We start from the raw sequence: 25,964 nt of genomic DNA on the forward strand, positions 1-25,964 counted from the left end.
AACAATAAACAAAGTTAAGTGTGCACCAGGAATTATTGATGTCCCAAAATCAAGAGAAAATACTCCCCCCCCCAAAAAATTCCACTCACCCAATAAATCCAACTGTACACCTGAAGAAGCAGTTTACAGTAATAAAACTGTCAAACAGTCCTCTGTAGATTTTAGTAACTTAAGTCAAAAAAGAGCATGATTAAAGCATAATGCAAAGAATGTACTGGATGATTTCTCTTGCATCCTTCAGTTTCTGAGAGGAGGAGTAGAGCATCTGTTGAAAAACATGGTCTAAGAAGGAAAAAGGCAAATCGATTAGGAGGAATAGGTGAAGGCTGAGGTACAAGAGTGTTACAGATGTCACTTTAAGTGGATGTGCTCTGACTTCTCTCTACACCAATGAGGAAATATTGTTCTTTAGAGGGTAACTGCTCCAAAAAACAACTTCAGCTCCATGTAATATAGCATAACAAACAAGTCTCTCACAATTTGCTTTTAGGATAACTTGTTTTTGTGATGTGGGAAGGAATAATATTGAAAACATTTAATGCAAAAGTGAATGGAAGGTCAGCTTTATGTTGTGTTATAACTCAATGTAATTTGTATGATTCCAAATCCCTTGACTGGTGTTACCTTGGTTCCTCTATCATTTGAACCAATTACTGAACTGTACATATGATTTCAATACAAATATTTCAGTTAAAAATACAGTTATTCCAATATTTTGAGGAGTTCTCACACATATATAAATCATGCAAAGATTATAAAGCCATGTGAAAGAGGAACCCACTGATGGCCATATGAGATCCCGGGTATGTTAGTAGGGTTTAGAGCATACATTCAATTAATGTGGCATCTGTAGTGTCTACAGTGCACTTGTACAGAGTCCCACAAATGTCCTGCAGGGGGTCCATGGTGGTCTCTGTGCATCATATCAAATTGCGTGTCATGCACAGATTGTAAGGTAGTTGACCTGTCTGTTTGGTGTAGGCCTCCATGTCATATATGGCTGAGGAGGTGGTGAATATCTTTCCTCCAGAGCCCTGGATCTGAATGTGGAGATCAGCCTTCATGAAAGCCCCTGTTATTGTAATTCACAGAGTCATTGACAACACCCATGAGTGAGAAGAGAAATAAACATATTTCCACAAAGGCAAGGATAGAAAGAGAAACCAAAAATTTTGAATATACAGTAAAAAACTGTTTGTGTTGATGAATGTGTGGAGGCTGAAGAAAGAGAGGGCACTAGTCAGCCATGTTATAATGTGTTGTAACGTGTTTGTGTCTGAGCTGGGGGTTTTTTGGAGGACACATTCACATGGTCTCAATGATGTTGACCACTTTGTGATGGTAAGCATTCCGATGCAGACAGTTGTGAGTATGAAACATATCGTAAAGCTTACCCACCTCCTGTAGGAAACAGCTGAAAATTATTCATGCAGCTGTGAAGATGATTAAAGACAATGTTTGAGAGTTAAGTCCTGGCACGAATACTGGAGGTATTTAGAGTCAAACTTCTATCATAGATACATATAATTCAATCCCCCCAGTACCCCCACCCCCCTTGCACCATAATTATCTGTCTGAGGTCAACATGATGATATGCTATGACATTGTGACTGCTTACTACTACTCTCTGGCATAGACAAAGTAAGAAAGCATTGACATTTCTCATTTCTTTGAAGCATCTGAGATTCACTTTGTGCATGAAAAAAATCAGTTCTATTGCAGATCTAAGGTGTTTTGTAATAGGACCATGTACATTTGGCTACATTGGAGTATTGTTACTCTCTCTTACTTTAATACTGAAATCAGTTACTAGCTGATTTAGCCACCAATATACCTGTCGTCTCGTGTTCAGTGTAGAAGTAACACAATGTTATATTCTGTATTATTTATGCTTTGAGCATCTCTCCATGGAGTTTAATGAAGACAAAATGCAACTATTAAACCTACATTGCTTTGTTTCAAATGGCATATTTTTCCAATCAGCTGTTTCTATTTCCATTGTTGAGTTGAGATACTGTGTGATTTCTGGGAAATATTTGAGTTTCACTTAGTGCATTAAAGGAAAGTCAGATTAACAGACTGCAGGACTGACGTAGCATTATAAACACTGGTTGCATTGCAGTACTGTTGCAATCAGTATCAATCAATGAAACCTGCACGAATACAGCAAAACTGGGACCTTGTCTCTAGTACAGATATATTTCTTCCTGTCCACCTCACACACGGGCAAATTTCAGGAAGTGACGATAATCAAAGTTATTCTTGATGCCCAGGTGATAACAGTCTCTGTGCACAGACCCAACATGAAAGAAATAGAATACTTCAGAGAGTAGCATGTGGTATAGAGAAACAATGTACCTTGTTCAGAAAAATAAGAAACTCACTGACACTCTGCAACAGGTGAAAAATTACCACTGGGGATCTAGTTAAAAAGCACATTATTTTGACAACACTAAAGAAAACTTAAAGATTTTGTCTTAGACATACTGTGAAATGTACAATAAACAAATGAAAATGAAAATGTATTTAAAGAACTGTCTCTATTTCTGTTTAGTATAAAAATGCAAATGATCCATAAAACTATCCATAAAAGCAGCCTGCTTAAAAGCAAATTTGAAGCCACAAAAGTGGCTTTTGTGTCAAGATTCCTGCTGAACTTAATCCAAAAACATTTTGTGTGACTGAACTGACTGAAATCTTGTGGTATCCACAGATGAAAGAAGAGGCGCATATTTGTAATTTCTGATTGCCAGTGTGTGGTACTCACCCAAGTCATGGCACAAACTGGTGATTTGGACGCACAGGGTGTCCTGTCATGTTATGAGCAGTTCTGGTTGCTTCTCTTTCAGGGCCTGGATGAGCTGACTCGCAAGATGCTCAACCCTTATTACAACAGAACATTCAAAAGTTAACATTCAGAAGAGTTCAGTAATTCTTATAAGGTGAACAACTGAACATTGTTTTATCTTTGTAAAAAACAAGTACGTTGCCTTTTGAGTTTAGTTAAGAACTAGCTGTTCATATGTTAGCCCTGAAAAAGGCTGTGGATTTTTCTCGCTAGTGCTGACAACAACGTGCCATAAAAAAAAAGAGTTTCATATTTGCCCTGGTCACCAGTCATGTGACTTCTCAAAAGCTCTGTGGACTTGGATAAGCCAGTCCTCAAATCACTGGAGAACTGAATGCTTTTTTTCTTTGTTTGACTGTTTTTCCAAAGATCAACTGATGTACTGTTAGTATCATTTTGCGTCTAATAAAGCACATGGCAGACAGACAGCATTTCACCTTGAACAAAATGACGGCACTGAGCAATCATTCTTCTGACTGTAGTGTACATAGTGTGGTATGTGTAGTGATTGCAGTATTCTTAGTGTAAATAGTAACCGTTGTAAATATAGTTCAAAATAAAGAAGTTTGTTTATTTTGCACTGGTTTCATCAGTCGACTAGGTACATGGTCAAAAACACAGAAAATGTATGTGTCACAAGCAGTTGGATAATGTGTTGCATTACGCATGAACCTCAGACACATACATAGAGGAAGAGGTCCTACATGCTCTGTACTACACCTTGCCATTAAAAGTCACATGACAATCAAAGGCTTTTCAATTACAGCGTAAAATCATTTTCACTGTTCAGTGTCTTGCTATAATTTTAACTTGTAAATATAAGAGGCATATACTTAAAAAATTCCAGTCACCAAGTGTAAAACTGCATTTGTGAATCATGGCTCTTAAGCACATAGAGAATTTTTATGGGTTTGAGTGGAGATACACAAAAGAGGGTATGTGGAAAATGTAGTTCTGAGAGGAGAACATGCTAAATAGAGAATGCAGAGTCGTCTAAAATAAGACTAGTATGCTGAACAGACTGGAAAGAATTACTTGTATAGAATAACACTGTGAGTGCAATAATACGAAGAAAAAATAGATTGAGGGAGGACGGTTGGACAGACAAGAGGGTTGATGGAACAAAAGAAAAAGGACAGCATATTTCCCAGGGCTGTGGAGTCGGAGTTGGAGTCGTAGAGTTGGAGTTGGAATTGGAAGCAAATTTGGGTTAGTGGAGTCGGAGTCAGAGTCAGTAGTACCATAAACTGAGCAGTAGGAGTCAGAGTCGGAGTCAAAGGTTTTGTGTAGTGACTCTACAGCCCTGATACTTTCTGCGAGATTTTGGAACACGTGTTTAGGAAAAGAGGTGGTGACAATGGCAGCAGTAGACTTCTTTAATAGGTTTATAACAGTCGTTTAATAGACAGACAGGAGATCATTTTATCTCTGTATTGCAGTAATTATGTTACTGAATGACTGTGTGTATAACTGGCAATAAAATGTTAAAGAAGAATAGATGAAAACATGGCATGGTGAATAGTTGAAAGGATAGCATGAGAACAGTTTTATAGTAACAAGAATATGCTTTTAAGAGGATATTAAAAAGAGTAATAATGAGGATAAATAAATTCTAGATCAATTTAGCACTATATTGCCACAAAAGACTGGGAGATTCAGAACGACACTGAGAATTGTGTGCCAGCCTTCAGTTGATAACTCTCACTGCAGGGTGGGGTCATGAGAGGACACAGAGAAAAAGGTTCAAGTTTCACTTTCTGCCAAATGATATGATTTCTTTCATGTCTCAGTGAACACAAAATATGTTTCTTATTTGTGACACGTTTTTTCCTCTTCTTCTTTTAAACACAAAGTGCATAATTTTATTCATTGGTTCACCATAGAATCAATGATAAAACTCCGGTCAGAAGTCAGGGAAGGCTGTTAAACAAAAGTCCAAGGCTGATAACAGATAACTCATAACTGATAGGTGGAGCGTGTGCAAGGAACGTGGACGTTAACATTCCAAGAGACCAGGCTTTCAAAACAAAACAAAAAAAACAGGGCATTTAAAAAAAATGGAAACGAAGCAGAACATATTAGCAGGTAATTTATGCAAAAACAATTGTATCTCTATTACAGTAATTATCTGACATAATGCCTGTGTGTATTAACTGGCAATAAAATGTTAGAGGTCAAAACCTAATAAAACTAATGATGACCCTCAAATGACCCTGAGTGCTGCTCAAGTAACAAATAACAACAACTGAAACCAAGTGCTGTCAACTTTCTGACCTACTGAACAACCTTAATACCGAATCTCAAAGTCATTCTCTCTCTGCTCATATTTTTCAAACTTTGCCTTTGGGTTGATGTGATCATAAACAGTATCATCTCTGAGATGCTGAGTTGAGATGATCCTGTTTTTGAAAAGAACAGGGTGTCAGAGGTAGATTAAATGAGGGAGAAACTGAGAGTGCCCAAATGACAGAACACACTTTGTCAAACTGGGTAACTTTTGTCCTCTCCCAAAGACTCTCCTTGCTTGTTTCTTTGCCATTAAATCAGTCATAAGGCACTGAAAAACAAGTAGAAAACAGAAATAGAAAAAAGAACTCCTATGTGTTTAAAATGAATATTGAAATGAAGTATTTTTACAACATAACATTTTAAACTCTTAGCTCTTGGCCTTAGATAGGCGTAAGCGCTCATGTCAACAGGTGACATCTGGTGCTAAGGACATTCAGGGAGGTGAATCTCCATATTAGGAGGAAAGAGACCGGTCTTCACATTCCCTTCAACTTTCATGGTGGATCAGGCTGTATCCCTCAGATGCTCAATGCCATCATCTTCCTCATTACTGGTTGCACAGCTGGGCTTCATCACGTGTAGTATTTTCTTTTTCCTCTTTTCAAATTCAGACATGTGCACAGTCAGGCAATAATAAATAGTTCGGTGACTCTGCATGACCAAGCACTGCCTGTACTGTCCTGTGAGACTTCCACATACATGTCTGGCTGGCTCTGCCCAACACACTTGTAGAGTCGTCTGCAGATGATATTCAGGAAGATTTCTCTTGTTTCCTTTAGCTCCGGAGAGGAGGAGTGAAGGATATTAGAAGGTTATGAATTTCATTCTGTGACTGAGGATAACAAAGTCAGCAGTACAAAACAGAGTGTGCCCTATCTTGGTCTAAGGCAATAAGAAAAAAAAAGTTACTGAAGCTGCACAAATGAATGAATTTTAATAAAGTACAACAGCCAGAATAACTTGGAAAGAACATTGCAAAAACACAGATGGTACAGTAGCTGACCTGTGAGTTTGGTGTAGGCCTCCATGTCATCTATGGCTGAGGAGATGGAGAACATCTTTCCCCCAGAGCCCTGGATCAGTGTAGGGATCAGCCTTCACAAAGGTCTCTGTTAGCCTAATATACAGAATCATTAATAACACCCATGAGTAAGACTAGACAAAATCCAGGAGGGAGAAAGAGAATTAATTAATTCATCAATTAATTTCTCTGCTGTTGTTCTTGTATAATCAAGCATGTGACAAATAAGTCTCTTGAATCTTTTGTGTGAATATACAATAAACAAGTCATTGCTAAGACTTGTAAACTCATTGTTTGGTTGTACTGGAGATATTTTGTGTGGGGGACACACTTAAATGGTCTCAATGATGTTGACCACTTTATGCTGGTAAGTGTTCCGGTCAGACAGTAGCAAGTATGAAACATACCATTGAAACTTTCAACTTCCTGTAAGAAAAGATTTGCACAATAGTAGTAAAGGTAATTACACATAATATTTATTTATGTCCTTCAGGCTATCTCTTGACAAATGTGGAAAAGAAACAAACAGATGCTGCTCAGTCCATATACATAATTAAATTTTTTTAAATTAATCTTTAATTCTTCATGTCCACATTTGAATTACCACCTTATCTCTGGTGCAGATATATTTCTTTCCCTTACCCAGACATGGGCAAATTGAATGAAATGGCGATGGTCAGAGTTATTCTAGATACCGAGGTGATTCAAGATTCAAGATTCAAGAGTTTTATTGTCATGTGCACAGCAAAACAGGCAGTTGCACTGTACAATGAAATTCTTACTTTGTGATAGCAATCCTTAAACAAAAACACAGTGTGAGATAAATGAAACACGTGAGTTAATGGATGGAAAATTCACTGAGTGTCCATTTCTACGTAGAAATGATGAAAATGCTTCGCAAATGACAAAAAAGTCAACATTATGAAAGTGGTAGTGTATTTCAAAAACAGTCAAATGTGACCCTAAAGAGAGGCATGTAAGATGACAAAAGCCTCTAGTAAAACTACCATCAAATGAATCAAAAATCAATAACTACATCTTGCAGTACTGTCATGGACCTACCTGGCAAAATAGTCCCATTTATCCACATCAGTGCTATAGTGGCAAAAGTTCGGTTCTGTGTTATAATTAAGCCACTTCTTTCACGTGGGCACGCTAAAGGGTAAATTTAGCGTGCCCACGTGCGACTCCACAACTGACAGCCACCTCCACATGCACACGGCAGCACAACAAAACCGGCACCATCCAAAAGCAAAAACACTATGAACAAAAATCACTTTAACAAAATCCGGCTCTTACAAGTGCCATTTTGTTCAGTTAACGCCATCTCATAGAGGAAGGACTTCTCCTCAGGTCTGCCTTTGTATGACCACTATGGAAATGAAACAGTAATGTTTAAGTCAACAACAACCAAACCATCAATGACCACAATGAACACAAGATCATCAGGCTTATTCAAAGCATGCTTCTCCATCACAGGTTTAACAATTGTCAGCATTTTTACCAAGCTGATGTAAGTTTGCTTCTGTAAAGAATTACATCTAGTTTCAGAGAATGATGATCTGAGTGTATTGTCACATTTCCTCCTTTTTATGTGAAGGCTCTCAACGCTGGTAAAGCAGAGCCAATCAGGACAATGGTCAGAACCAAACTGTCTAGTCATGTCATGTGCGCGCGCACACACACACACACACACACACACACACACACACACACACACACAGAAAAATGGAACACCCCAAGGAGTCGCTGGGAGTGTGTGTGTGTGTGTGTGTGTGTATAACTGGGGTGTTCTTAATCACAGGGTGCTGGGTGGAAACAAAGGTAGGACTGCCATTGACCAAATAACAAAAATGTGTGTGTGAGTGAGAGAATCAGAGAGATAGAGATGGACAGAGAAATGATCTGTTTCACTTTTATTTATAGGTATTACATACTATGTATTCATCCACCTATTAGTGTAAGAGGATAAAGAACATTTCATGAATATGACAGTGTGTTAGTGTGATAGACAATGTTAAATAAAGACAATAACCCCATAACCCCAGCAGGATACATACACATCCCTTATTAGAATACTACACTTATATTTGGATGATACAGTTACAGCAAGTTCAGGATAAAAAAAAAAACAACAACAAAAACTGACAGACATCTCTTTCCCGTTATTATATCATGCTTAGTTACTACTGAAACTGCATATCACTGAAACAGTGGAAAAAGGTTAATTATAATAAGCATTAATAGAAATCAGTACATGCTAGTATAGTAATGGCACTGTAGTTAAGGGGCAATCCATTTTTTCATCAAATTCCAATTTTTTGTAAAATATTATGTCAATTAGTGCAGTGGGGCTACACTAAAATGCATAAAAATCACATCACATCTGCTAAATGACTAAATTAATTTTGAGAGAAAGAAAAGAGGAGAGAGAGAGAGAGAGAGAGAGAGAGAGAAGACAAGACACTGGCACGACAATTTTTCAGCTGGAACGGCTTCATCCTTCAATATTGTCTTGCATTAAAGAACACAGAAGTAATAAGAGCAACAATATGAGCATCTAGTGGCAGGTGTAATATCTCAGACTACAAATATGGTTGGATATGTTTAATTTTCTCAGGTGATATGAATGGTCTGAATTACCCCCCATTGCTTTTTATTTTTTTTCTTCGCAATGCACCAGGCATGTGTTGTTACAGGGGGGTAGTGCAGGATCATCGCCATCATCTTCACTTTCATCATCACCATCATCCTGTAAAATGATAGGCATATTATTTATTGCTATCCCCAGTATCTCCCATGTTCAGACACAGCAGAAGCATACAAATAGAAGATAATTCTCTCTCTCTCTCTCTCTCTCTCTCTCTCTCTCTCTCTCTGTGCATGTGTGAGTTTGTGTATGTATGTGTGTGTGTGTGTGTGTGTGTGCGCGCATGTGTGCACTGTCTCTCTCTGTCTCAAATAAATCAGGTGAAGGAAAGGGGTAGGTAAATGGGTGCTGATTAGGCTGAATGATAAACCACAGAATTTAAAGTTACCTCTGGCACAAAAGTTTCTGCACCATTTTTGCGCCATTGTTCAAAGTACTTCTTGGCTGCCTCAATGCTCTTCTCATCTGTCTTCTTACAGTACACCCTGATCAACTGTTCAGCAAACTTCTCTGGCAGGAGTTTGGAGACCTGTTGGAAAAGCAGATCGCATGACCCCAAAGGCCCAGTCACACTGGTGTTTACTGATATGTTTATCTCTCATGGCACACCACCATTTTTTGATGAAGATGAAAGATGAAGATGAAAGATGTGGTGAGATTTGCAGCTACCTGTTCTTTGGGGATCTTTTTGGCTACATTCTGATTGTACTTGCTGTAGAAGTGGAGATCCTCGATTGGGTTCTTGTCCTTCATACCATAGTCAAAATTAACTACCTGATGAGCAGAAGTTTCAGGTAAAGTTGTAAAATACTGGGGTGGTACTGAACAGAACAACAAAAGACTAAAATCAGATGTTAAACAGCTCAGAGAAAAAAGACTGTTCAGAGAAAGAACCGTTGACTTACAATGACCATAAAGTCCTTAGCTTTCAGCTCAGTGTCTATGTTGTGTGGTTTGGAGCGTGCCAAGCCTTTTGCCATGTCTGAATAGCATTTCTTTAAAAAGACAAACATGTTTTACCAAGGGAAAAATTACTAAGGAAGCCAATAAACCTTTTTCCCTGTCATTTACTAAGCTTTGTTAGGAATCATTCATCATGGTTCATTGTTTTCCATTGTATCTCTTCTTCTTTTCAAATTCCAATACACATCAGAGGCATGCCTAAAGCATCCTAAAGCATGTTATCAAAAGGTCCAGGGCCATCCGACTTCAGTCTTAACCTTCACAGATGAGCTGCACAGTCAGTAATCAATAGTTGGGTTGGGCTTAGTGACTATGCCCTCCCTTTGCTGACCTGCAAGTTTTCATCAAAATCTGTTGGGTGGGTCTCCCCAACAAATTTGTAGAGCTGTCTGCAGATGATCTTCTGGAGGATGTCTCTTGCTTTCGTCAGCTCCGGAGAGGAGGAGTAAAGGATTTTTTCAAATATGTGGTCTAGAGGGGCAATGTTAAAGAGATTTGAAGGTTAAGGGTGAGGACCAGGGCTGCAGATGTCACTCTTAGACTGAGGATAACAAAGCAAAGTCAGCAATGCAAAGCAGTGCGTGTCTTCTCTCTCAAACAATAAGAGCACAGCAATGGAAAAAGGTATTCTGGATGCAGCTAAGAGGACATTCTCCAGGCTGTGACTGAAATATGGAAACTGGTATGACACCAGTGATTGTTTTGGCGTGTGCCTTTTCTACTCAGTATCTTAAGCTGCTGTACTCTTGTGGATGAATGGCAATAAAAAATTCTTTCAAGTAGCCAAAACACTGAGAGAATATTGCAGATGTATAGATCGAACTATAGCTGACCTGTAAGTTTGGTGTAGGCCTCCATGTCATCTTTGGCTTTAGAGATAGAGAACCTCTTTCCCCCGGAGTCCTGGATGTGAATGTAGGGATCAGCCTTCACAAAGGCCTCTGCAATCCTAATACCGAAAACAAAAATGAAGGCCAGTGAATCGGAGGACACTGGAGTTCATGTAAATTCAATATTTCTTGTGTTTGAACTGTGGCAATTTTGAAGATACTGACATGTGCTCAATGAGACTGCTCACTCTGTGCTGGTAGGCTGTACGATGCAGAGACGTACGAGTTTCAAACAAATCATATATATTATGTGCCTCCTGTACAAAACAAGAAACAAAATTTTAAAATGCTACAAAGTCGGTCACACTAAATTTAATATTCACATTGAAATTGAGGAAATGTAATGGCACAATGATACTTTGAACTTTGATTTTAAAGAATTCAGTTTTGAGTTATTTTATAAAAGTACTAAAAACTATTGTATAATTTTGACTGACCATAGTATTACTGCGTTTTGTCTTTTGGGATGTGAGGCCAATTAAAAAGAGTCAATGCGGGACCTTGTTTCTGGTACAAATCTGTTTCTCGCTGTCCACCTCACAGACACGGGCAAACTTCAGAAAACGGCGATGATCAAAATTGTTCTGGAGACCAAGGTGATAACAATCTCTGTGCAGAAACACAGCATAAGAGAAACCTAACCCGTCAGCAACCCATAACCAACAAGCAAACCAGGCTGGTCAAACAAGTAATAAACTGTAGTGTTAAAGGATAAAGGTCAAGTACATGTGCTTCACCGACAAAACTAGAATTTCAGTTAAGCCTCCTAAAGTAGTCAGATACTAAGTGATAATAATGAAATATGAGTGTCACCTACAAAATGTTAAGCACTAAATGGTGAGTGCAGGCTTTACTAACACTTAACATTAAAGGATAAAAATAAAAATAAATTAAAAACCTACCTAGCAAAATAGTCCCATTTATCAACATCAATGCCATTTCTCTTATTTGCCACAATCTCATAGAGAAAGGCCTTCTCCTTAGGTCTTCCTGTGAGAGGTGGCTAGGGAAATGACATAGTAATAATTATGTTATAATATTTAAGTCAAACAAACGCCTACATATATGGTCAGATAATGTAAAGATTAAAGAATGCCGTGTTTGGTGCAGTTTAGCTCAACCGACTTCGTTCGCTAATCTCACTTTTGGGTGAATCTGTTCCCTAATGAATTTAAGATCTTCAGGCAGTTTCAACTTATGCTTCTTCATCTCAGGCTCTAGATTGTTCTCCTTGACCATGTGGTTGAACATCTCCACTGAGGCCTCCTCATGCTACAAGAAACATACAGAGAACGTTACTGCAGGACCATTATGGAACAAGGGGGTGAAAAACAGGGTATACGGTTGTTGTGTACCTTCCACTTGGTGCCAGGATCAACTTTAGGGATAAACATCTTGTCATATAAATGAGAGAATGGGCCATGTCCTGAAAGAAAAATGAGTCTAAATAGTCTACTCTGCCAACAATTACAAATTTGAACACAGCATAATGTTCTGTAGAAAAACTGCAAGCTCAGAACTCAAGCTCAGAACTGCATAGAGCTGGCACTGCAAAGGATCAGAGCTTGTTTAAGCAGACAATAAGCAAACAAACAAGCAAAACAAACTAAAATTAATTTTTACTATAACTGACTGACTGGTCATTATAGCTATAAGAAACAAGCTAACATAATTAATTAACTAATGGCCAGTAAATTGATTATAGCTCACATTCGTAAGTATCCTGCATATAATGTTCCTAATTAGAAAAATATGACTTTGATTGCCCAGTTTTCTATCAAATATTTGAGGTCAAGCAGTGTTTATTTATTTAGACGACTTTAAGGCACTTACCTAAGTCATGGCACAGTCCAGCAATTTGAACACACAGAATGTCTTGTTTGTCTATTCTCAGGTCTGGTTGCTTCACACTCAGCATCCTGGCCAACTCACCTGCGAGGTGACAAACCCTTTCCAACATAATCCACAGGTCTGATTAGCATATTAATATGGCGGTCAGGCATAACCTTTAAATCGTTCTCAAAATATTTAAAAAATATTAAATAACTTCAATGTATATTTTTCACCAGTAGCTGCATGAAGAAAACCTATACACCAACAAACTATTGCTATAAGTTAAGAGAAAAAACTCACAGCAGTAACATGGCATTTCATAATTAATCTTTAAAGAAAAAATACTGTCATTCAGTATGGATTAAAAAAAGGAAAGATTTTGGATGCCTGTGCTGTTTGGCAGCACATGTCTTACATTTGAACCACTATTTAAAAGTTGCCATCTTTGCAGTTCTTTGGCCTCCTGAACACATTTGAAGCTTCAAGTTAATCTGCCTCGCAGACATACCCAATTGAATGTTCAAAGCGGTTGTGAGATGCTCCAGGATACACCCAGTAAACACCTCCCAGTTGTTTGATATGTCGAAGCCTCTGGAACTGGGGTGTGTCTATGATACGGACCAGCAGAGGGTGTAGTTCAATGTGTCCATGAATGGGATCATTGATAAGCTAAGGGAATATTAAAGTTAGCCATGCATCAGAAAGGACTAATAACAGAATGGTTTAATTGAAACTTGTACTTACCTTTTATGATATGCTGCAGGGGATCCTGTACTCACACTCCCCAATACTAATCTTGTTTTATCGATATCTATATCTATATCTTTATCTATATCTGTATCTATGTCTATATCTGTATCTATATCTATATCTACATTTATATCTATATCTTTATCCATTAATATTTTAAGAGACAGTTTGAGAGTAATCAACAGTAGCATAATGATTGTTTTAGAACTGTTGAACTGTATTGGTTTTGCTTTGATGCTCTCAAAATTAAAAAGGAGTTAAAAATTAAAGAGTAGTTCTGTTCACCCGTGTACAACCATCTAACTCTTGATCTAAAAATAGCCCATTCTGCCTTGGACCTTTAATTCTCAACCACTTGCTATGCTCAGTAAACCATATTTTTTATTCTGTAAAGGGGCTATCTTCATTAAGAGAGAGGCAATTTAAGAGAGAGGCAATTTCAGATCTAGTTTATTCTATGATTTGAGGGGTTGCTTTGTGTAGGATCCCTGTAAGCTTCCATATACGTGCTCAGACTATACTCATAATCTGGCTGTTTTTGCATATTTATTAAATCCAGAAAATGTTTGTCAAACATGGAAAATTGTGTACATTTATTGAATGTGAAAAATTTAAACACATGTATCACATTGCAAAAAACATTGTTAAATGAGGAACAACGTTTCACAATTTTTTAAATGTGAAGAATGTTTTCTACATTTCTGAAAAAAATTCAGATACTTATTAAATGTCATTCAGCATTTATTAAATGTTGCATTTTGATCTAACCTATCAAATGTTTAGGTATGATATTTAATAAAATTCAGACAGTGACAAATGTAAAAAAAATATTCAGCAAATTTTGAGATTCATCTCAAATAATGGTAAATTATCACTCAAGAATTAATGCTTTATCTTTTGCATTTGCTATCCCATAAATATTTTTTTCATTTGGACTGAAGGGTACAAACCAGATATCTGACCCCATGAGAAACCAATATCTGACACTATAAGAAAGAAGCACCCACTATCATAGCTGTGGAATGTGACACTGTTATAGTCTGAAGTCTGGTGAATTTTATAAAGCCAGAATGGCCACTATCCAAATGTTCAGGAATAAAAAAAATATCTGTGCGTCATGACACTGACTTACCTTTGTATTCTGTTCATCTGTGCCATCTGATGCCATGGTCAAGTATTAATCGTAAATTTATATTTAAAACTAAGATCTCTTGTCCTCAAAGTATCTATGGCTTCGTCTGTGGTCCTCAGGGCTTTCTGGTCTGGTCTGTTCTGCTTAGTGATTTAAGCACAGCATCAGACAGAGCTTTTATAGTGGTGCATGACGTGCCAACAATATGCTGCGCAGTTTACATTTATATCAGCTGATCTGGAGGAAGAGTCAATATATCTTCAAGATAAAAACATAGCACCACACCCATATCCTTTGCAAAATTGCAAGACTGGTTGGGTAAGGTTTTTTCTTATAGGCATCTGAATGTGCTTGTCTGGTGGCACAGGGAATTAACTTTCAGTGCTGTGTCTGTTGGTGTAGTAATCTACTCAAGTTAGTGGTATAACATGGCATTTGGACAGGGCAGGAACTAATGGCGTGACATGTGCTCCATTTGTTTTAACAAACAGACAGAAGGATTGTCAGCAAATGAAATGAATAAACACCAAAGATTACAGTAATGTTGGCTGATAATGAATGTCAGTGTTTACATTTATTGTTTTTACTATTTTTCTACAAGGATCTGAATGTGTTTGTCTGGTGGTGTAAGGAACTTTCAGTGCTGTTTCTGTTGGTGTAGTAATCTACTCAAGTTAGTGGTATAATATGGCATTTGGACAGGGCAGGAACTGACTTGAGTGAGGCTTTGTCCAGGACAGGTGCTATAAAAACCCAATTGAAAATTAGTGGCAAGTATTTAATTTCATGTTTGTTTTAAATCTGATCCCATCACCTTAGCTTTGCTGTAAGGCTTGTGATGAAATAGGAAATAATCATGAGAACATGGTATCTCTTTTTTTGTCCTTTTGTTTCAAGAACTGAAACAGTTTTCCAAATATCCCATTTCCTTCATTCAGTATGGTTTTCTTTGACAGTCATCTTAAACTCAACATGTATTGTCGATAAAGATATATTAATAAATATGTCTTTGCAGTTTATTTTTTGGTTTTGCACCATGTGGACATTATACATTTTGAGTACATAGCCTTTCCACACTCCTCTGCAGCTAGTTCTCATGTCTCAGAGAGGAACACTTTTTTCTTGCTCTTGGTAGTCTTAGAGTTTGACCTTATCGTCTCGGAAGGTAACATCTGTACTCTGAGAACCCTCCTTGACTCTCTCTCACCTACGCAAGGGGGAAGAGAAATGACCAATTCATACAGTTCAAGACAAAGTAGGCAGATCTGAATCCTAACATAATCAATGCCTGACCCTCAACGGACCATATGCCACCACTACCTAGATTATGGATCTAAATTATCAATAAATATGTCCTGAGGGAGAGGAGTTCACCAATATGACATGGTTTAAAAACAGTCATTTTTCAAATGACCGCAGACCAAGGTTTTTTGTTTGTTTCTTTAATTTTTTGGATTACCCATGCATATGTGTTAATAATTTGTGCATGGTTTAAAAATCACATCCATGTTCTGAATCAGGAAATTTAAACTCAGGTATGCAAACAGGTTTCTGCCAGTCATGTAAACGCACTCTTCTACTTACCTCAATGGAGATTAAAGAGTGTGTGTAAGTAACTGGCAGGAACCTGTTTGCATACCTGTGAATTAAAATAATGGGGTGATATGTGTTCCATTCATTTTAATGAACAGGCAGAAGGTCTGTCAGTGCATGAAATGAATAAACACCAAACATGACAATAATGTTGGCTGATAATGGATGTCAGTGTTTCTATAAAACTGGAGACTCAGAAATGGCATTATATAACATTCTTTTCAACATGTAATCTCATAAATCCTTTTGGAATTATGTTTGCTGAAAAAAATTCAACTCACCCAATAAACCCAACCATACACCTGAAGAAACAGTTTACAATAGTAAAACTGTCACACTGCACAGTCAAACATTCCTCTGCTGATTTATAGTAACTTAAATTGAAAAGGAGCACAATTAAAGCATAATGCTTAAAAAAAGAAAATAGAAAATGAGGAAATATTACAAAATTGTGCTTATTTTTGATTAAACATAAAAATAAAAACTGCATTTAAATTATAATATTGTACTATAGTATAATAGTGCATATAGCATTTTAAACCCTGAGGTCTTGGCCCAAAATAAATGTTAGCACTGTCATGGTTAAGGCTATTTTCTCAGTCTATTCCTTATGTTTCTAGTATTTCCCTTTCCCTGTGCTCCCCCTGTTGGTTTGTCTTCTCTGTTGTGCGTGTGTGTGTTGTGGGCGTGGCCTCTCTCTCTCTCTCTCTACACTTCCAGATTGCCTACACACCTGTGATCAGTCACCTCATCACGTCAAAGTATTTAAACCACGTTGTGTTTCATCCACTCGTCGTTGTCAGCCCAAGTTTCGCAGATCAGCCGTCAGCTAGAAATAGTTTCCTCGAGGTTTCCTTCCACTCTAGAAGCCCGGCCTAGTCAACCCACTCCCGTGGTTCCCCCGTCTCCGCAGTCTAGAGAGCCTCATCTACCAGAGCCGGCACCTTATACTGGAGACCTGGGTAAATGCCGAGCGTTCCTTCTACAGTGTACTTTGGTATTCGAACAGCAACCATCCACCTTCTCCTCTGACCGGTCTAGAGTCACTTATATAATGGGCCTGCTGAAGGGTAGCGCCTTAGATTGGGCTACGGCCGTTTTTGAGAACCAAACCACCATTAGTTCCTCTTATCCTAATTTCGTTGCAGAGATGAAGAGGGTATTCGATCATCCCGTCCAAGGTAATGACGCTGCCAAACGCCCTGCTTAATCTCCGTCAGGGTTCTCGGAGCGTCGCAGAGTACTCGGTGGAATAACGAATCCTAGCAGCAGATTCTGGTTGGAATGACTCGTCACTCCATGGGGTTTTTCTGAATGGCCTAAGCGATAAAGTTAAGGATGAGTTGGCCGCCAGGGACGAAACCAACAGTAGATAATGGTAAAGTGGATGCACTGAATTATTCACCAGTAAGCACTCGCCAGGAAGAGAATGAGCCCTGAGTTAAGTGCTGTTTTGGATGATGCAGTAAAGGTGATTCATTTCATTCAGTCCAGGCCAGTGAATCACAGGCTGTTTCAAAATCTTTGTCATGACAGTGGATCAGAGCACGAGCAGCTACTGCTTCACACGGATATCTGCTGGCTGTCTCGTGGAAAAACACTACTGAGATAGTTTGAACGTTGCACTGAGGTGTTCCATCCTTCCTTCCCTCCATCCATCCATGCATTGTCTGCCACTTATCCGGGACCAGTTTGTGGTGGCGGCTGAATGTGGAGAGCAGCCTGGTAACAGCTGTTGCCACACTACCCCCAGAATGATCAAAGCTTATGAAAATTAAACAAGCTCACATGTCTTTTTAAAGCTCAGGTGACTGATGAAAAGGAGTTGAAATTTCATACGAATTTAATAGAACAAATTAAGGAGAATCATCAACATGCATGAGTGAAGGGGTACTATTGGCCTGGCAATACATTTCTCATTTCTTGGAAGCATCTGAGTTTTACTTTGTGCATGAAAAAAATCAGTTCTATTGCAGATCTTAGGTGTTTTATAATAGGACCATGTACATTTGGCTACATTGGAGTATTGTTACCCTCTCTTACTTTAATACTGAAATCAGATACTGGCCGATGTAGCCACCCATATACCTGTCGTCTCACTGTTTCCAGGTATAGCCTCTAAGTGAAATGGCATGTTTTTCCAATCAGCTGTTTCTGTTTCCATTGTTGAGTTCAGATACTGTGTGATTTCTGGGAAATGTTTGAGTTTCACTTAGTGCATTAAAGGAAAGTCAGTTTAACAGACTGCAAGACTGACACTGAAAAGTAGCATTATATACAATGGTTGCATTGCAGTATTGTTGCAATCAATATCAGTCAATGACACCTGCACGAATGGAGCAAAACTGGGACCTTGTCTCTGGTGCAGATATATTTCTTCCCGTCCACTTCACACACGGGCAAATTTCAGGAAGCGACGATAATCAAAGTTATTCTTGATGCCCAGGTGATAACAGTCTCTGTGCACAGACCCAACATGAAAGAAACAGAATACTTCAGAAAGTAACGTGCTATAGAGAAACAATGCGCTAGAAAAATAAGAATCCTACTGACATTCAGCAATAGGCAGAAAACTAGCAATGGTGATCTAGATAAAAACATTATTCTGACAACAGTAAAGGAAAACATTAAAGACTTTGTCATGGATATAGTGTGAAATAAACAAAAAACAAACATTATCCTTCTGTCATGGAGTTACCTGGCAAAATAGTCCCACTTCTCAACATCAATGCCATTTCTTTTATTTGCTACAATCTCATAGGGGAAGGACTTCTCCTCAGACCTACCTCTGTAAGGCCACTAGGGAAATGACATAGTAATTAATATTTGAGTCAAACAAGTCAACAACAACCTAAAAAAGACAATCACACATGCACACAAAAATATTTGCGCTTGCCAATCATTCAGGTAATATAATGTGAAGGCCAAAGACTCACTTGGGTTGTGTCCTCTGTGGCTGAGACTGGGAGATGAAGGGGTCCAGCAATTTGCTCCTTAATCAACACAAGGTCATCAGGCAAGGTCAAACTATGCTCCTTCATTACAGGCTCCAGATTATTCACCTTGACCATGTGGTCAAACATCTGTGCGAGGCCGCCTTATGCTGGGAGAAACATAAACACAAGCCAGGACAAGACCGTTTTGGATGAAAGGGACAAAATAGTAGCATACACTTGGTCATTGTTTACCTTCCACTTGATGTCAGAACGAACGTTCGGGATAAACATGTCATCATACACATAAGAGAATGGGCCATGTCCTAGAGAAAAAATGTCTTTAAACAACTGTCTCTATTTCTGTTAAGTATCAAAATGCAAATGATCCATAAAAGCATCCATAAAACCCGCCTGCTTAAAAATAGAATGGTATTGGCACTTTAAAGAATTCAAATTTAAAGGCACAAAAGAGACTTTTGTGTCCACATTCCTGCTGAACTTAAATCCAAAATTATTTTGTGTGACTGAACTAAACAAAGCATCTATATAACTGTAAGGTTCTAAAATAAAGAAACAGGTAAAATCTTGTGGTATCCACAGATGAAAGAAAGAAGCATATGTTTGTAATTTCTGATCACCATTGTGTGGTACTCACCCAAGTCATGGCACAAACCGGCGATTTGGACGCACAGGATGTCCTGTCGTGTTATGAGCAGTTCTGGTTGCTTTTCATTCAGGGCCTGGACGAGCCGACCCGCAAGATGCCCAACTCTTATCACAACAGAGCATTTGAAAGTTGACATTCAGAATAGTTCAGTTACTCTTATGAGATGAACACCTAAACATTGTTTCGTCTCTGTAAGAACCAAGTAATTTGCCTTTTGAGTGCAGTCATCTTAAATAAGAAATACCTGCTCATATGCTGTCAACCTCATAAGAGGCTGAGGATTTTTTTCACTGAATGCTCAGTTTTGGGCTGCAAACTTTCTCACTAACAACTCACACTCTTTCCTGTACAGAAGCCAGTGCTGACAACAACCTGCCCTAAAAAGGAGTGTCATGTTTGCCCTGGTTTCCAGTCATGTGACTTCTCAAAAGCTCTGTGGACTAGGTTAAGCCAATCCTCAAGTCCCTACTACCCCAGCCAGCTGAACTGAAAAACACCACAGCTCTCCAGGACCTGACTCTCTACATGTACTATTCACAAACATCCAGTGGCTTTGATCAACTCTCTGGTTTCATCCATGGCTCGATTTAATGTTTCTCACAAACTTACCCAATACTGTGTTCAAAACGGTTGTGAGATGCTCCAGGAAAAACCAGATAAGTCCCCCCCAGTTGTTTGATATGTTGGAGCCTTTGGAATTGGGGTGTGTCTATGATCCGGACTAGAAGAGGGTGTATTTCAATGTGTCCGTGGATGGGGTCGTTGGAAACCTGAGTTCAGTCGGAGTAACCTTCATTAACTTTACACTTTAAAGGTGTTACCCCGAAATTTCTACATGATCTTTGAAAAGATGGAGTATTCATTTAGCTCTGTGCATGCTGGAGTTTACTTTCAGTTTTATCTCAGTTTTCCATAGGTCCAGATTCATACAACCAGCCAAGACAGAGATTTATAGTCAAAAGCTAAGGCTAATATTAAAGCAAAGGATATCACTACAATTAAGGAAATTGAGTAGTCTGGTTTCTGTCTTTGTGGAACAGAATACTGATCCTAACTGAATGTTGATCGTAACTGAATGTTGATCCTAACTGAATGTTGATCCTGACTGAATGTTGATCCTAACTGAATGTTGATCCTAACTGAATGTTGATCCTAACTGAATCAAGGTGTTAAGTGCAATTGTCATAGTAACTGAGGAATGGTAATTTGACTGAATCAGGCCTTTTTCTCCATAACATACAACAAAATGGGAGAGGAGTTCAAAATAACCATGGGCTCTACCTTCATCAGATCTGCTGAAATCCGCCACAGTTTCTGTAAAGAGTGGAGAATCTCTAGTCTCACGCCCAGGGGTCTGTGTTGAGGAAAAGAGAGAGGAGGACATGCAGAGAAACAGAGAAGGAGAGCAAGAGTGATCAAATTTGCCAGATTTCAAAAAGTCACTTGTTCTTTCATGCTGTCGGGCAAACATTATGCAGCTTTCAAAAAGAACAGGACATTTGTTAACCTTTAGTGTTCCTTAGTAATTAAAGTTGCAGTTGTGTAAACTCTCTCTCTCTCTTTTTCACCCTTCCTTATCCATTTCTATCACTCTCACTCTGCCTCTCTATCCCTATCCCCTTTGATCCCAGTTCTCTCTTTATGGCCCAGGCCTCCCTGCGTTCAGGACCAATGCACACCATAACAGAAACCCCGTCACTGTAACACTAAACAGACACCAGGCACAATGTTTTAGCGCAGCAACCCCCAGACCATTTGGCCAAATGCTGATAACATTTAATTGCAAGGGTGACTAGATCACCACGGGACGTTAGTTTCTCTGTAAGAATGGAATTCAGACTATGTCACAGGCCTCATCTGCATTGCTCCACTCGGGCACAAACTATGTAGAACAAAAGAAAAATGAAACTAACATACCATACAACATACAATATCATCAATTAAATACGCATATCAAGCCATAACAATTCCTATAGTCATAAAAGTGCAGTAAGAATTAAAAATAACCACATGTCAAGTCACGAACAGCTAATTGTATGACCATCAGTGTAACTGTACTGTTTTTAATGATAAAGAAACCATATTTGGTCTTCTTTTTCTTTTTTTTTTTACTAATTTTACTATTCTATAATGGGAAAAAGTTACGTAAAATTATTTCAACCGAGCTCAAATTAATACTTTCCAAATTCCAATGAGTGTCTCCTCCTTTCAGGCAGAGACACCCCCAAAAAGGATAGCAGCACCCCTTGAAACAGGTAAACAGGGCCTTAGGGGTTAGACAGGGTAGTGCCTGAGCAGAAGACACAGGTGTGAGACAGACAGCTCCAAATAGACATTATGAGAGAAGGGCACAGACAGGCTTTTGTCATTGAAACTCCAATTCATCCTGTAACTTTTTATTACTGCATTTTAATAGAGAGTAAGACATCTCTGAGCAAGGCAAAGAGGGGATACAAAGTCACGCATGACCGCACACACGTGGTTAGCGTCAGTTGAGCTCCGGTTGTATCAGCCGTAATGTAAGTCCGTCCATTCTGTCCTGCTCATCTCCAAAAAGAATTGGCCCAGGTTCACCGCTATGGAAGATCCGCGACGCTAAAAGACTTTCCAGGCACGACACGAAGTCTCACTCACGGTCTCCTACTGCCAACCTCGGTAACTCCGGTCTCCCATACCCGAACTTGGCTGGGCCTGCTCTTCTTCTTCTTCCTCATCCCTTTTCTCTCCGTCCTCATGACCCTTTTGTGTGTAAGTTACTAGACTAGAACGTCACTCAGATCATTCTTTTGGTTAAGCGTGCCTCTTCGTGAGTAATGCCTCATACTCATGTAGTTGTTCATTAACACATACTTTAGGTAACGAGGATATTGTTATTGTCTACCGTTAGTTGTTTGTCTTCTTGTGAGTAGTTTAGATGCTGTTGTATGTGTGTATATAGCGGATGTGCCTAAATTCCACCTGATTTCCAGTTTATTCAACATTTCCAAGCTACTGAATGTGGTGATCCAGGAACTTAACTAGCTAGAAGTATTGAATTTGAGTATTATTGTACTTGCTATTTTAATGCTGTTTATTATATGTACGGCTAATGAAGAGTTATTCTGAATAATTTCTAGGTTCAGTGTTCGGAACGCTGAGCTATAAATAGAGTTAGGGTTAGGGTTAGGGTTAAGGTTAGTCATTTCACTGGGTTCAGGTTCCAAAATAAGGTTATGGTTACAGCGAAGTGATATTAATATTAAGTCTAATATTCACAGAGGACCATTAACCAGATCTTCCTTATACCATTGGCACAACAATGCCAAGATGCTGCATACAGGACTTGGAGGAAGTGATTTGCTAGGTGCAACCAGCAGGGGTTTATTTTCATGGTAAAATATTCTTTAATGCTATTTTTCTTGGAGGTCATGTTAACTGCACATTACCAACCACCATGAATATACCCAGAGTCACTTACCCTATCCCCATCTTCTCCAGCAGTGCATCAGTAAGATACCGCAAGCCCACACCTGTGATTTTTTGTTCTGTGAGAAAAAAAGAAATAAATTTCCTAAACCACACTGAAAAATCCAGAGTAATTGGTTCATGGTTTCTCTCTCTGCTATCTGAAAGGACACTCATTTTCCCTTGTAATGATAATTTGCCTAAATATTCTTGTATCTGCAAATAGAAATGAAACATGGAGAAGGCATGGAGGATGAATTTTTACACAGTGACTGCTTGTTAATTTACAGTTATAATATTACCATCTCCTTGTTATAAACAGGTAAATAAGCAGGGAAAGGTAGAAGCTGGCTTTGATATCATGAGAGTCGAAGACATATCTTCTTGGGAGCTCAATCCATGCAAATAAATTCAACACTTCAGTACCTGTGAAACATCATCAACCGGGGTTGGCCATCCAGGCATACAGATGTGTTACCTGATGTATTGTACAGTGACAAATTTACACTGAGGGTCAGCACTATGGTTAAAGGGTTTTAAGACATAGTGTTTTAGTCTTCAACAGCCAAAAATTTAAACACTTTGATGCTCTTTTTTGGGAGTTTAGTATAACATGCTTACATCACACTTAATGATCACCTCAGGCACATTCAGTACCAGTGATAACCAAATTATAAATTGTGATGGATATCTTTAAAGGGTGAATAATCAGCGCAACCCAGTAGAAGTCTTCTCTGATCATGCTCAGGGTGATTTGATATAGACTTATTTCATAATTAGACATCTAGTGATTCAATCATGAAACTGAAGAGGCTTGTTAAGAAAGTAAGCCCACAGAAATCTGCAGAAAGTAATTTCAGACAAAAGTGCCCACATCTCCAGTCAGCACCCAAAGGACTGTGCTTCAACTCTAATTACCCACAAACCCTAAATTAGTTGAAAAAGCTGTTCCCACTGCAAACATTAAATGGTTCTGAACACTTGCTTCCCTAGCAATACGCTATGTGTCACCAACACATACAACTCTCCCCCAGATGGACCAGATTTTAAAGACCATCAAGAACAACAACCATGTCCAGAAAGTTCTTTTGACCAGTCTTATGAAAACAAGTAGTGGCAATATTCATCTCACATGGCTGACCAAATGGGTTTTATATTAGCAGCCTGCCAAGACCAGAGATCTAACCCTGTTTAGTCAGAATTACTGGAAGATTTCTACCTGTTTCAGAATCACAACCATACATACCAACGGGAAATCCAGCTCTGCTTCCCAGCAGGCTGAAAAGGTTCTTGTGACACCAGCACACTGACATTGTTTCAGGTGCCCTTATAACATGGGGTTAGCACTAAAACATTCATCAAAGGTTTCAGAAGACTGTTCAGCGCTGTCAAAGCTTGTGACTCCACCCAAGTATTCACACTGCTGAATTCTTAAATTTCACGTCCCAAATGTTTGACGCTATTATCAGGTTCATTCGTTTTCAGATGTTAATGTTTGAACATTAAGACAGCAAATGTCACAGTTTTCTATTATCCTTGGCAAAACAAGCTTGGTCGAAGATTATAATTCGCACACTAAACCTGTGCATGACATGTAGGCTATAACTGCCAAGACAGCCCGTACATTGGCCACTCAGCTCCGGAGGTGACATTGCCCTTAACCTGATGGATATTTTACGGTTTTGCTACACATATAAACTAACACACTGGAAAAGATGAAGACTTTGTGATATCTCCGTTAATGCAAACTTATCGATAATACAAACTGAACGAATATGTTTATGTTTTCTATTTATGACGTACGCTACTACAGTGTTCGACAATGTAATACCGAAAACGAAACCAACTCATCCGCAGTCAGCCATTTACCACGTATCATAAATTTACAACCGGTAAACACTGTGTTTTCAGTGTACTGAAAGGAACTGGAATCAAATAAGCTATAGCCTGCCTATGTGAACTATTCTAACTTGCAAATGTTCTCCAGTGACACACACATATGATAGCTGACAGAGTTGTAAAATAACAGGCGGGCTTACAATTTATTTACCTCTGAAGATACTTGCCCATTCGTTGAACCCTTCTTCTATAAGGTAACTGCAAGTGTCCTCAACAGTCCAGTCATGAAAATCATCACCTCGCCGCGAGATTTTTCTCTTTCTGGGGGTCACCAAACTGTTGGCAGTTACTGGTTCTTCCCTCGGACGTTTTCGATCCCCCATACCTGCTTTTTGTTAGTTATAAGACTTTGATCATTGGAGAGCGGGGATGGCGAAGTCAGATGGACAGAATTTCTTGTCCAACGCAACAGCTGTAGCGCCACAAAAAGACGCGGATCATTGTTGGGACCGCCTCAAGCTGCGCAGTAGAGGTGGTAAGAAGCGGGATGGTACGAAGACACTTCGCATGTACAGTCAACGAATAAAAGTGCCAAGAAATCAACCTAGGTTGAAAAAAAATCCACGTTCAGAAGGAAACAAGAAGAAGAGGGGTTGACTTCTCTGAGAATTTAGTATTACACAGAATCCAAGAGTGGTTATTGTCATGGTTATTTTGATGATAGGCCTACCTTGAAACATAAAAAATCGTTATAGCATTTGTTTTTGGCTCTGTAAATAAGCGCATTTAAAAAGGACTCTGATAAGTCGGACATTAACTAAGATAGCCTACTGCCTTGTATGTTCTCCAGAGTAATTTTAAAAGTGACAAATAGGCTAAACCTCAACGAACACACAGATGCGAATAACAGGCTGACATCATTTCACCTTAAACAAAATACGCTTCATTGTTAAAAAGAATTCACAGCGTTACTGTACGTTCACACTGAGAGCGGCGAGAGCGTCAAGAGTCGCCCAAACCTCCCTGCCAACGACGCTGTTGAACACTGTGGACGCTCTGCCGTTGATGAAATAGGCGGGTACAAGTTCCTTCGGAAAGCTTGGTTATGC

General features: G+C 38.8%; 1 protein-coding gene across 1 annotated transcript; it reads right to left on the reverse strand.

The window, feature by feature from the left end:
• Positions 1 to 306: 306 nt before the first annotated feature.
• On the reverse strand, positions 307 to 25,294 carry LOC115806857 (deoxynucleoside triphosphate triphosphohydrolase SAMHD1-like). Its single transcript, XM_030767718.1, has 20 exons — positions 25,067 to 25,294; positions 23,030 to 23,096; positions 20,854 to 20,926; positions 20,182 to 20,342; positions 19,561 to 19,676; positions 19,143 to 19,228; positions 18,906 to 19,052; positions 18,756 to 18,768; positions 11,564 to 11,651; positions 11,162 to 11,270; positions 10,827 to 10,918; positions 10,605 to 10,720; positions 10,103 to 10,242; positions 9,710 to 9,803; positions 9,478 to 9,578; positions 9,197 to 9,337; positions 6,941 to 6,955; positions 6,141 to 6,210; positions 965 to 1,072; positions 307 to 326 (listed from the first exon to the last, which is right to left on the reverse strand). The coding sequence occupies exons 1-20, from the start codon at positions 25,236 to 25,238 to the stop codon at positions 307 to 309; spliced, it is 1,929 nt and encodes a 642-aa protein (XP_030623578.1). The 5' UTR covers positions 25,239 to 25,294.
• Between the last annotated feature and the right edge of the window lie 670 nt (positions 25,295 to 25,964).

Source organism: Chanos chanos, chromosome 3, assembly GCF_902362185.1.
Source record: "Chanos chanos chromosome 3, fChaCha1.1, whole genome shotgun sequence".
NCBI classification, from domain to species: Eukaryota; Metazoa; Chordata; class Actinopteri; order Gonorynchiformes; family Chanidae; genus Chanos; species Chanos chanos.